At 40.9% G+C, this 13240-nt stretch overlaps 2 protein-coding genes across 2 annotated transcripts in view; one reads left to right on the plus strand and one right to left on the minus strand.

Annotated features, from left to right (window-relative positions):
- LOC120773352 overlaps window positions 1-1423 on the plus strand; it is a 188920-nt gene extending 187497 nt beyond the window's left edge. Inside the window, exon 10 of the mRNA XM_040102172.1 lies at window positions 1382-1423. The gene's annotated coding sequence lies outside the window, so the exon portion shown is untranslated. The remainder of the gene's footprint in view (window positions 1-1381) is intronic.
- A 2040-nt stretch (window positions 1424-3463) lies between these two features.
- Window positions 3464-4720, minus strand: LOC120773354. The gene has a single exon (XM_040102175.1). The coding sequence runs from the start codon at window positions 4587-4589 to the stop codon at window positions 3672-3674; it is 918 nt and encodes a 305-aa protein (XP_039958109.1). The 5' UTR covers window positions 4590-4720; the 3' UTR covers window positions 3464-3671.
- Window positions 4721-13240: the final 8520 nt, after the last annotated feature.

A 13240-nucleotide genomic window follows, 5' to 3' on the forward strand; every position in this document is an offset into this window, starting at 1 on the left:
ATGAGTTAAGTGAGTGTGAATGAGTCAAGCCATCAATGGGTTAACTCACACACACGCATACACATCGGCGCATAAGTGGCGTAGCGCTGCAATTATTACATACCGACTATTGTAAGCGTGTACGCTTTTAGCCGCCAGTCAATCAGTTCATTTTGGTTTAATTGCGCGCGATTTTCTCTTTGAGGCATTCAATCTTAATCAAGCGCGCTCTAAGCGCATTTACATCTACTGCACACACACACACATATGACAATATCTGAGAATGCGTGTGCATGTGCGGCTTTGTGCAAGAAGTATCTAATTACATACAGTGTGCTTTCATTGCATTTTTTTGCATCGCTAATCCTCTGCTAAGCACTTGGCAACCATTTAAACTCATTACAGCGGGGGAAAGCACTAGCAAAGACCTATTTTTGTGGAATGAGAAAATTGCATGCATGTGACGTTCTGGCCGTAATTGTCAAGGAATGTATATTCAAAACTCCCTAAACCCGGGGAGAAGCTATGCGCCCTGTTTTTGCCCCTCTATAAAAGGGACTGTAGGAAAATGATCGGAATACTAACTGGTCACTGTTTGGTGACGGCACACGCCCGCAGAATGGGACTGACAGATCGAGACAGAAGACCAGGGAAACAGTGGAGCAACACTTTTCCCGCATTGGCAAGACTACGCTGTAAGCATCTGCGTTCCCCTTGGTATGAAACACTGGAGGAGGTATCGATAATGAAGCCGCAGAGTATGTTAAAAGCCGCGTCAAGGGCAGTCATCCTAAAGGATGACTACTTTTCTTGGACCTAGGAACTGAACTCCTCGCTGAGGACCAAGACTGGTCTATGCGTGGCTTATTGTCTACCAGTTTAACATAACCTCGCCTACAGCTATGGCTTCCATCCACTTCAGAATAGAAGCTTAGATCTTCAACATTAGTTCAGTAGCACTAGGCTCACCTAAAGCTTTCGTACTCTCGGGTGTTACTTTTGTACATATACATGCGTAATATTTTAACTCCTTAGGTCGTTTGTTCATACTCCTTGCACATCTGAGAAAGCACCCACTTTGGGTTCAGTTCCATCCTCCCTATACCTAGCTATACCTAAAGAGCTCCCTGCTTTTGCGGATACAGACAGAAAATTCTCACATAGATCCTTCTTTTAGAACTTAAGTATGAATCAGATGTGATAAGACCTTTCTTTCCTTAAACCAATTACATCAATTATTGCTTTATTTTTAAGCAATGCCGCAATGGATTGAAAATAAGAGAAGAGAGAACTTTTTGACATTTCGTTTTAATATAAGTAAATGTATTCCACAAATGCCCCAATCTTATCACCAAGCAGAAGTACCATGTTCATTAATTCTACTTTTTTTCTTCTTTCGCAGATTCTCTACATTGCATACACTGTCTCTACGCGCTTTAAAAAGGTAAGTGCACAGACGCATAAATATTCGAACACCTGTACGACTTTACGTAATTTTTTTGGCATTCCGCGAAGGAAAGCATTACCGTTGTGGCTCATATAATTTCCAATGACTTCTACAAGCAATTTTACCTCATTTATTGTTATTTTGCGTACCTTTTCGCATGTATTTTGTTTTTTTTTTTGTTGTTTTTCTTCTCCTCCCTGCTAGAGCTGTGACATGGGATTTTTGCTCGCATCGCGCAGTTAGCATTTTTTATGGCGTTATAAAAATCACTTTTATGATCAGCTTAAATTTAATTCAGTGCTTAGCGCAGACAGCAATCAGTTAAAGAGAAGCATTAGGAAGAAGTATCTATAAATAAATGAAGGGACACATGTCTATTGACAATAACAACTGCGTGAAATTTCTAAAATCACCACACATCACACTTAGTACTGAACGCTTTTAAATATGCTTAGAATGTGGTTGCAACACGAGTGAGTGTAAGTGAGTTGGTGGTTTGAGTCATGGGTAAATGCAGTGAGGAGTTCATGTACATATTTGTCACATCTTGAAGTCTCAAAGATATCTATAGCGCAATTTTAAACTCTTTGAATTTCAGCAGTTGAGAAAAAGTGTGATTGGAACCAAATTTTTTTAACAAATCTGCATTTCTTTATTATTTGTTATTAAACATATCTTCCAAATGCGTTTTTAAAACATATAGGCCATTTTCAGACTGTTGTTGGAGCCTTTTCTACTTTCTTAAAATCATAATGAAATCAGTTTAACAATTAAGCTAAATATCTTATAAATTTCTCTTCCCACCAAACTTTTATGATCATGAAACCTCTTAACTGCTCAGAGAAAAATGTAAGCATGGCATAAATCTAGCGGTGTGCGTCTTGACTAAAAGTTCAATAGAAATCCACAAATGTGTGTCTTGGCTAAATGTTGGCATCGCGTTCAACTCGTTTTCTTTACTTTTCAAATATCTTTTCGCACTTCATTTTCCATGTATGTATGCTGCTCTTCACCTCGCATCATTTTCCCATAACATTAATTTTTTAGCAATAACATACTCTTCCAACACGCTTTTGCTTCCTTTTCTACTTCCATTTCTATTTGTATTATTTTTTTTTTTCACAGAAATCCCAAGTTCTAGTTTTTTAAGTGCACTCACGCGCATATTTACGAGCCCAAGCAAGTGCGCTTCAGTGGCCGATTTGACCATTAGAATATCGTTGAGCGACGGCTAAAACGTTGCTTTAGTGGCGGCGACGTGTGGCCAGCAAGCCTCAGAGCTGTGGCCGTATCTATGGCGATGGTCACCATAGCTGCCTCGATGGCTGCTTTGACTGCTTTGGCGCTCGCCTTTCGGTGACGTTGCTGAATTTTATATTACTCTATTTTGTTGCTCGCATTGCATTTTTAGTAGTTTTTGTTTGCAATTTTTCTCCTGAACTCCACTTGCTACTCACTCCTATTCCTTTCATATTCAAAAGGCCATTTGGTGCATTTTTTAGTAGCTGGTTGCTGGTTGCTGGCAGCAACAGTTGGCGCAAATACAAAGCGAAAACCATACGCAAATCACTTCACGAGTTCAATTGTGTGTGCGAGTATGTGACCCTAAACCGAAAGGCTTTTTATAGATTCTGTTCCCAGCTTTTTGTGGTTCGAGGTTCGGTCATTGCTACCTTGCGGCACAAAGAGACGTAATATTTTAATTTTGAATGTTAAATTTTATAGAAATTCTATAATCAGCACTAATTTTCAAAGCACAACTTCCCTGGAGGACTTGAAAAGAAGATATATTGCTTTTCAAACTCCATGTACTACCAGCTTCAGTGGTGGAAGAGAAGAAAATCGAAGCTCGTTTCTATGCCAGATGAAGTGACAGATCTAAGATTAAAAAGGGTATAACAAAAGTCTCGACGTGTAGGGTATATATGCTATAATAGCCAGGATTTTGCTTAAACCATGGAAATAGAGAACAGCGAAAATATCGAACTAACGTATTGGTGCTAAAATATAACAGAAGAGTGATTATGATTGCTTGAAAAGTTTTGAAATCGTTTTTGGTTTTATTTGGATTTAAATTTCATTTTTCGTTAAGACATGTCTCTTTTGACCTCCATTCTATGTCATGCATATGAAATCTTAACTTGTTTAGAGTATACCTCATGCGTCTTGTTCGTCTCTTCGGCCCCTGCCAAATCCTAGTCAGTTCACCCTATAACCATTCATTTTCACTCCATACTAGCTGTAGTCATAGTTCGAAGCCAGACCCAGAAGCCAGAGTTTCATTATCACTCTTCCGCTGCCTTTCAGTTCCGGTCTCTAACCCGTTGCTGCTCTCAGCCAATCTGCTTTCACTGTCTTTAGCCGCGCAAATGCATAAGGTGGTGACTGCCGATTTCAATTCCTTACACTTCTCCCACTCTTCCTTATGTTTATCTGCGCTTCGGCCCTTCTTCTGCACGTAGCCGTATGCGAGCGTTTTTAAGATCTGCGCATAAAAGCCCAGCTTCGTCTCCAGAGCCATATCTATAAAGAAACGCTGAAAATCCAGACGTCGCAAGCGTCGACTGCCAAGCGCATAATAGTCCGCATTCGAATTCTCAAAGCGATATGTCATCATGATCGGGTAGAATTGAGGCAGCAAACGCGATACGTGCACCTTAAAGTTCACTTTGGTCATCGCCAGCGGTCTGCGCTGCTCCAGTTCGGGTTGCAAGTGACGTGAAAAGTACGCACTCAGACAATATGTGCAGCCCTGTGGCTGCTCGCTCACCGCATCCTTTTCCAGATGCACCTGATACTGTGTGTTAGGCGTGAGGCGCCACATGCTCAAGTAATCGTAGACCAGCTGCACCAGCTGATGCAGCGAGAACTCGTCAATGCGAAACCAATCAATGCGCTTATTAGCATTAGTTTCGGTAACAGCGCGTATGCTGCTTTGTCGCTCCTTCGCCGAAGTGGAAGCGCTTTCGGTGTCAACGGGTATGAGCTTTAAACGATTGTTCGCTTGTACCTCGCACTCCCGTGGATATTTGTAGAGGAACTGCTCTGCGGGATCGGACACTATCCATGCGATTGCTTCGTTGATGGCTTTGCTCACGGCAAAATTGGCGCAAAGCTGTATGTCCCCCAAGGCGGTTTTGCTGCAAGACGCTTTCTGTTGCATGGCTCAGAGAGAAGTGTAGTTCTGGAGCACACGAGAGAGATTCGGAAGTTTAGTTAATGTAGAGATCGAAAATTTACAATTTCACAATAAATTTTTATGAATTCTACTCCGAACAAAAATTTTATAGTACAAATCACGTGTTGTACAAAAATTTTGACTAGAACGACAATGTCAATTATTGAAAATAAAACGAACGAACTTGTGAAGGGTTACCCAGTGAAAAATAATAAAGTTTCGTGGAGACTTCATTACGTAGGCATCGGCTCGGTGCTGTTTGACTAAAAAATTAAATCTCAGAACTTAGATTTCTTTTATGTAGTTTAGCTCCGCATTTTAGCTAACCCTCTAGTCGCGTTGCCCCAGCCTTTGAGCCAGTGAACAACAGTTTTTGACCAGCAATCAATTGCGTTGACCACTGAAGGTATCCACTGTTCGTTTTTGTTCTATTTCTTACCCAGATTCAAGCCGTGTGAACCTGAATTTGTGACCAGTCTCCAATTGAGTTGACCACTAAAGGTATCCTCTGTACGCTTTTGCTCTATTTCGTAGCCAGAGCCTTGCAAAATAATCATTGAACTCAGTGAAACCCTAACTAAATGTGACCGGTACTTCGGAGCTTAGTGCTTTGTCTTTCAGATTGCGGACACAAAGTTGCTGGCGGAGGCCGATTGAATATATACATGCCTTCAAGTTATTAACATTTCCTTATTTTCCATTGTTTATTACGAGCTTCCCACCGCAGCTCTAGGGAGCTGTTTCTTTGTTTCATATTTTCGTACAATTATTGTAAACAACTATTTAATTGCAACCATTCGGCTTTCAGTATGTCACTGGGGTCACTCATGCCAGCCCACAACACACACAATCTGCTGGCCATTCTTATCGCAAGCCAGTTCAATGTACGCTACCGCCGAACAATGGAGCTCCAATGGCGATGCTCGAGCATGGGTTTAACATTAAGCAGATCCAAATCAGCAACAAATCCCCAAAGTCCATGAAACGCTCTTGAGACGTACATAAATTCAAAACTGTTCACAAAATTAATTACATTTGCTGTTGCCCTCGATTTGGCGCGTTGCTTGACAGCGATGCAGACAAGTTGATAAAGAATGTCCTTTGTGTGAATGTGTATGTTTGTGTATGTAAGCAAAACAAAAGCAAAGATTGTACACAAAAAGCGCAGCCGAGAATTGCGTCTGTTGAAGTTGAACGTATTTTATTTCGCTGCTTCTTACTTCTATTTACGCCACGCGAGCTGGCGAGCTGAGTGGATTGCCACGCTGAATGTGGGAGCAAAGTGATTTGTCGCAGAAACACTCGCAGTCAAATTCCAATGTAGTCAGCAGTCAGACATGCCACTCATTCACTGGCTTTTCGGCATGCTTTCGCAGCCTACATCTCTTATCCACCCTCTCTACCAGGAATCGTGAGTCGGTCTATCTTTGCCTTGCATTCCTTGGTTTTGTTAGCACAGCGAAATCAGCATCTCATTCATTCCTTCTGCGCTGCCGTCGCTCTGCGCCTCGTATACCTGATTGTTAATCTGCAATTATAGCATTTGTCTCTGTGCTGATGCGATTTGTTCCCTCGATTTATCCACTTCGTTCCACAATGCGCGCCTACTTTCACACTGCTTAGGGCGCTGCACTGCTGTCTGCGATTTGACACAATGCCGCAAGCAACAGTGCTGGACTCTAGTTACTCATAATTCTATTTTCGGTTTCACCCCCCTCTTTCATTAGTGCAACCCACTAGTGCCGCTACTAAATTCCCCAAATCGCCTGTCAGCGCTACAGGTGAATCGGTATCGTGTGCGAGCATGTGGTGCCCAATTTACCAAAGGCCTGGCAGTCAACAAGATTTGTTGTCGTTGTTATTGGTTTCCCACGCAGCTCGGTCAGTTTGGCTTACTGTCGATTTTCCGTTGATTCGCCGCCCTTTTTTATTCAATTTTTTGTCATCCTTTTGATTTCGAAACCTTTAACTTTATCAGTAAGGGAGAAACTTTAAAAGTGGCCTGAAAGGTAGAGAGAGACAAAACTCTGTTTTAGAGAAGTTAAAGAGGAAAGCTTGTGGTCGCAAATTTGGCTTTTGAAAGTTACAACTCAGTCCAGTTTCTCTAAGCTGATGGCTGATCAACTAATTAAAATTATGGTTCAATCTCGCGGATAGAACCTCGCGGATGGCTGGTAGATTCCGCACTAAGTTTTGGATTTCAATAGCTAATTGAATTTTTAAAAGCTTCCCTAGAAAACAGATCTGAAAATTGGTCCTCCGAGGCGTTACTGATGTATCTCCATTGTTTGTATAGAATGGTTCTACCATATATTATATAAGACATATTTTGAAGTCCATCATTTGTTTGGGAAAATTTTCGTATATAAGACCTTTTACTTCCCGGAGCGAATTCGAGAATAAATGATTCGCTTTCTGGGGCTTCTGAAAGATGTATCAAGCGCGAATTAGAATTCAGTTGACTCTACTATTGTTCTTTTGGTTCTCTCATTAACAACGTTAGGCAGATTCAGGGCCTAAGTGATTCTGGTTTGAAACTTTTCTATACAATATATCTCCATTTACCTCTATCTTTCTCTCTAACTCGCATTTCAGCTCTTTCTCTCTCTTTATCGCTCTCATTCTCTCTATCTCTGTCTCTTTTTCGCAGATGGTGTCATTAAAGACTTCTCGAGGGTAGCAATTATGTTCAGACTGCAGGTTCATTCACGCTTAAAAGATTAGACCTTCTTTATCCCCTCGTATCTCATAATCTCATAAATTATTTTTATTATTTAACTTTAATTTGAGCATAATACTTCAGTTTGCTGGTAGTCACGTGACATGGTATTTTACAACATTAAATTTGTCAAGTAAATAGGAAATAATAAAAGTAGGCAACAAATCTAAGCGCAACAACAATATTGTTGCAACAACAGCCACAAGTAATAATCAACTAGGCGTAAGCAACGACAAATGGTTGCGACAATTTACAGCTGTCGGCTGCAGTCCGCAAGCGACGGGCGCGACGTGACTGACCAAATAGCAACAACAACAACAGCAGTATGGCATGAGGACAGAAGAAGGAAAATGGATGAGCGCAACCGGAAAAAAGGAGTGCAAAAGCCGGAAAAGTGGAGTGGAGAAGCACGAGAACCGAAGCGCTGACTTATGATAGGCACACAAGCAGACGCAGACAGAGACACCGAAAGGGCAACAGTCAATATGCGTTGGGTGAGAGGCTTCTGACTGTGAGCAACAATGTTGCGCAACATTGTTGCTGTTTGCCGTTTGTTGCCTGCTGCTGGCGCTTGGTTGTGCAAAGCCAGCGTACCGGGGCAATAACCCAGCGTTGTCTTCGCTGCTTTTATAGCTCGTTTGTGCAGCGAATTTTTGTGCTACAACGGTTTTTTGCTGCCATCTTTTCGCATTCATTATATGCATATTGTTGTTGTCGGGTTACTGTTGCATCTGCCAGCTTCAGCCGTGGCTACTTCCGACTGCATGGAATGCGAAATGTCAGCGGCAACAACAATGTAAAGCGTGAAAGTTGTGTGTAAACAGCGCCAAAAGGGTGTGAAAGCAAAACAATAACGTTGATGTGGCCAGCAATAATAATGCAGTGAGCAGTATTATGCAATAAAAAACGTGGCAGAAAAGGATTTTGATGTCAGACGTCACTAACACGCTCAAGCGGTTAAGCTTAAGTAACTGCCAGCGCAGCATTTGCTCATTAACGAGCACTGTTTTTACGGTGTTGCTTTGCTTTCTTTAGATTTCGCAACGACTGTTTTTCAACTTGTCGCAAATGGCGCTTCTCATTCTCATGGAAGTGCGAAAGACTCGCCTTACATGAGCCGTTAGTTTCAATGAACGGACAAGACTGAACCTTGAGTAGACTATACAATCCGCTCCGTCTCCACATTACCACCAGTTGGGTTCTCACTGTTAGCCAGCAATCATATTTGTTACCTCGCCTCATCCACATCATTAAAATATACGATAATTTCTTAAAAAAGTTGCTACATCCTTTAGGGAAACTTTGATATTTTTAAACTCCAGTGAACTCACGAAGAATACAAATAAGATCCTCACTAGACATCTATTGACTCCGTTCTCTGTGGCTTAGGTATTCAGTAAAATCAAGTTCTGGTTCCTTTTCATCATCTAATGCTTCGCTGTTGCTCATTTCATCGGACTACAGGGTTTGTCTGGAAGTTAATAGGACTGGGTCGATTAAAAAAAAAATTATTGAACCAATCGTTACAATTATTTAAAATCTTTCTAAATAGGCTCCTTCTGCGTCGATGCAGCACTGCCAGCGCGATTTCCAAGCATTTAAAGCCCCACGGAAGGTATTCTCCGGAATAGCCTAAAAAGCTGAGTTGCATGCTACTTGGATCGCCTTCCATCGGCCTTTTCAGGTAAGGAAACAAAAAAGTGCGGAGGGCCACATCCGGGCTGTAGGGCGGCTTCGGAAGCGTTTTAGCGATGTCTTGTCGAACCCGACGAAGGGTCACGTTTGAGTCTGTTGAGGACTTCCACGTAAAACTCAGCGTTGACGGTTTATCCAGGAGGAACAAATTCATGGTGGACGGTCAATTTGATGTAAAAAAGGACAATGAGTATCGTTTTCACTTTGGATTTGCACTTTCTTCCGGTCTTCATCAACGACCTCTTTCCGGTCCTCCAAAAAGGCCTGGTGCCACCGAAACATACCACAAATCAGTCCTATTACTTTCCGAACAACCCCTGTACTCTCACCGCATTTACTTACCGTTTTGGAATTTTTTAGTACTAAACTCAGATAAAATAGTTGCCTCTCAAGAGCTTGGATGAAACTTTGGAAACATATGCTTGGTGTTTCATTGAAAAATATGGTTTTGGTATTGGTGATCTAAATTAGAACACTTAATTGCTGCGATAACCAAGAGTTCTTTTCAAATCTATTCACAACGGTAAGCTGATCTTAGAATATCAAGCCAGTTAAGGAAGCCTTTTTGTTAGACTTGACCTTCTTCAACATAGACCCTGTTGGCTTCTCCCATAATCCACATGAAAGAGGGGTCTTTATAGTCTTTTTTTGTGCTTAGTGTCTCCTTGATAAACTTTCCATTAAGGTTCTATTATATCAAATTTCATAAAATCTTCGCAGCGACTTCTTCTAGCAGTTTCGCTCCTTTCTCTCAACAAAGCCAGCCTAGAGTTAGGCAGCTAGAGTTTTCTTCCCTCCAGCTCTGGCAGAATTTTTTCTTCACACTCACGTGGTGAACTTTCTGTTCCCTAAGCCATTTACATTGAGGAAACTTAAAAATGTATTTTCATGTACTTTTTTCTGTCCCCTTAACCAAACTATGCTCACTTCCTCGTTCGCGCGAGGCGAGCTCAAGGACTTTTGGGAAAATTACGAATTCATTACTGACATTTGACATTCACGCTTGCCAAATATGCCATGATTTATTTTCTGCCAGTCATTAGAGCATTCGAGAGCAAGAAGTACACAATAAAAATATACATGGACCAAACAACAACAACAGCAACAATGCAAGGCGTTGTAGAAACAGCTGTAATGAAGGCAATGCCGAGCTGAGCGTGACACGAGCGAGTGTGTAAGAAAGAGTTGAAATGTCTTATTTTGGAAGGCGAAGGCGATGGCTTTTTTCGCTTGGCTAATATTGTACATGCCGGATATTTTTGTAGCGATGATTTGTTGAAAATGCACAAGCAGCAGCAACGACAGCAGCAGAAGGGCAAGTAGATGAAGAATAAGAAGAAGAGTGATGAGCTATGGCATTTTGTTAAGTCAATCAGGCGTCAGCTGGGCGAACAGGCATAGCAAGGATGTGCTTGCAGAAAAACTAAAAGAAATAATAAAATTCAAGGAAACACAAACACACGCACGCATGCATACATAAATGCATAAATACGCATGTTTGTGTAAGATGTTTTTATTAAAATTTTGCAATTGCATAAAAATACAAAATTTTCACTTACGCCTCACTCAACCAACACTACAAACACCGAATTTCACAACCTCAGAAACTTATTAATATTCACTATGCAAATATTTGGCTGCTCCTTACATACATGTACACTCACACATATACCATACATACATACGCTTGCCTGCATTTGAATGCATGCCTATCACCTGCACGCGTCAGTCTACTTGGCTATGCGTGTGCCTGTGTTTGTGTGTGTCTTGTTTGTGTATTTTACTCATTTCCAATAAGCGTCTCGGCTGGCTATGAACTGCTCTGGCGCATAATAAATGCTTCGCTTTGTTCTATCTGTCCTGAGTTACTCGAACTTTATGAATATAACGAGTGGCCTTGAAATCACATAAACTTTTCACCTCTGCAGCGGCAGCGGCCGGGATATAGCGCTAAAGGTGAAGAAGTAAGACAAAAGTAAAAGAAAGGTCGCATATGTCAGTCACTTTCACTCGAAGAAACGTAAACGAATATGAAATGTCGTAAATGTCAGTCGAAAGTAAATTTCCATGTTTACAACCGCACTGCGGCCAGGCTAGGCTGAAATCATAGACAAATAGCCTCGTAGCGGCTGTCGGTGACAAGCTTTATGCTAAGGGGCTGGCGAAAGTGGCAACGGCGCAAGTTAGTTTTTGTTTTTAAAGATATATAGAAAAAGTTCAAAAAAAAAGTTTTTCCCTGATTAGATTTTGAGTAAAATTACTTTAAAAAATTAAAGACACATTTTTTTAATGTAAGAATCCTTGCTTTCCATAAAAACAAAAGTTTCAAATACTTAAACCAATGCAAACGCCTAGAGGTATACTTTGATTTTTGCTAAATGCTCTTGATTTGGCAGCAAAGTTCACAATTTTTTTTAAATGTAATATAAGCAATAGCTTGTGACTAATTTTTAAAAGTTTTTGCAAATTCGTTAGAGTGCCGGCTTATGCATGTATAAGTTTAAAATTTCAGCAAGCGCCGAATAATAACCATTTTGGGTATTTTTTCCAATTCAAAATTAGTGTTTCATTTTTACAAAAAACGCTCATTTCATAACGGGACACCGCATGACCTGTTTACCAAGCAAAGTTTTCCTTTAGTCGGCATGCGCCTAAAGATAAACTATAATTCAATTTTTACAAAAAACGCTCATTTCTCACCGGTACACCTAGATACATCATGGTTTTTCCCCTCTTAAAAGCAAACTTTCTCCATGCGCCTAAGGTTAGACTATAATTTTTGACGAATATTTATTTAAAGCGCCTAAATATAGACTATAATTTTGAACGAATTTTCATTTAATGCAGCGAATATTCATACAACCTGTTAAATTAACATTTTTATTCGAGTTAAAGTTTTTGAAAAATTGCTTTAATTTTCGCATTTCAAACAATATTTTTCTATTTTCGACACGAATATCTCGCTAATTGGTCTCACTGCCACTGGTCTAGCCAATTCTTTTTTACCAAGAAAGCGTTGGTTGGGTTAGTTACTTATATTAAATTAAACGCCTGCGGTTATGCTAGAGTTGTTTAATATTTTTTAAACCTACAATATTTTTTCGTTTAATTTAAAACTTATGCCTGTAAATTGAAAATATTTAAAAGTTTTACTATATAGCTGTCGAGCGCTTATAAGTAGGCTAACTTTTATTGAAAGCGGGCTTGTACACTTTCTTTTTAAAAAATAATTCAATAATACTTTTGATTAATGAACGCCTGGATGTATGCTACACTTTCTATCATCAAAGCAGATTTCACTCCTTTTCTTGAAAATGTGTTTTGCGCCACCCCTAATCTCGCAGCCGCAAACAACACTCCACCAAACCTAATTAAACACACATCAGCAAGTGCCGTCCCCTCACCCGCAGCGGTCGCATACCGTGAGAACCCTTCGCGGCGCTTGCCAACTCGCGCATCCCACTAATACCAGCTGTCAGCGAAGTGGCCGTTAATCCGTTGTACCGCCATTGTCACGCTGTCAATGCTAATACCATTGTTAACGGTTGTCTGTTTTGTTTGCATCGCATGTGTTTCGGGCGCTTACGTTTGTAGCCCACTCGCTGCCGATTGCATTGAATTCGATTCAGCGCCATGCTCGGCACTCCCGCCACGACTAATGACGTCTTTTAAGCTGTCTCATGCAAATGCTGCTGGTATCGGTATGCAGGCTGACATACAGCAACCTGGAAGGGTCGATACGCCAGCACAACGACAGTTCCTGGTGTTGTTGTTTATTTTTGTCTTTTTCATCACATGATTTTGCCACTCCTTATTGCCACGTTTCCGCTGTAAATCGAAGCTGTGTACTTAAAATCGCCAAGCCTGCTGGACTTCAACGTTATTCTCCCTGTACTTCAACCACTGTCATGTACGAATCCCACTTTCGCTTCTCCCCTTGCTCTTTCCGGGTTCTTTCGCTTTCATTTTTCAGTAAATAGCCATGTGTTTATTGAAATTTTTACAATTTCGTTGATTACAATTGTGTGCCAGCTGCCACGCCCTCATACTCATACGCTCATTTCCATAAAGCGTGGACATTACTGCTTTCCCCGCCGGACCGCGTGCTTCCCTGGCGATTTGTTTGGCATTTATTATTGTCACATTTCCACGCGCGCTCCCGCGGGCCACACATTTCCCTTTTTCTCCACACATATATATTGTTGTTGTTTTGTTTACTGCT

The sequence above is a fragment of the Bactrocera tryoni genome, chromosome 4 (assembly GCF_016617805.1).
Source record: "Bactrocera tryoni isolate S06 chromosome 4, CSIRO_BtryS06_freeze2, whole genome shotgun sequence".
Lineage (NCBI taxonomy): Eukaryota > Metazoa > Arthropoda > Insecta > Diptera > Tephritidae > Bactrocera > Bactrocera tryoni.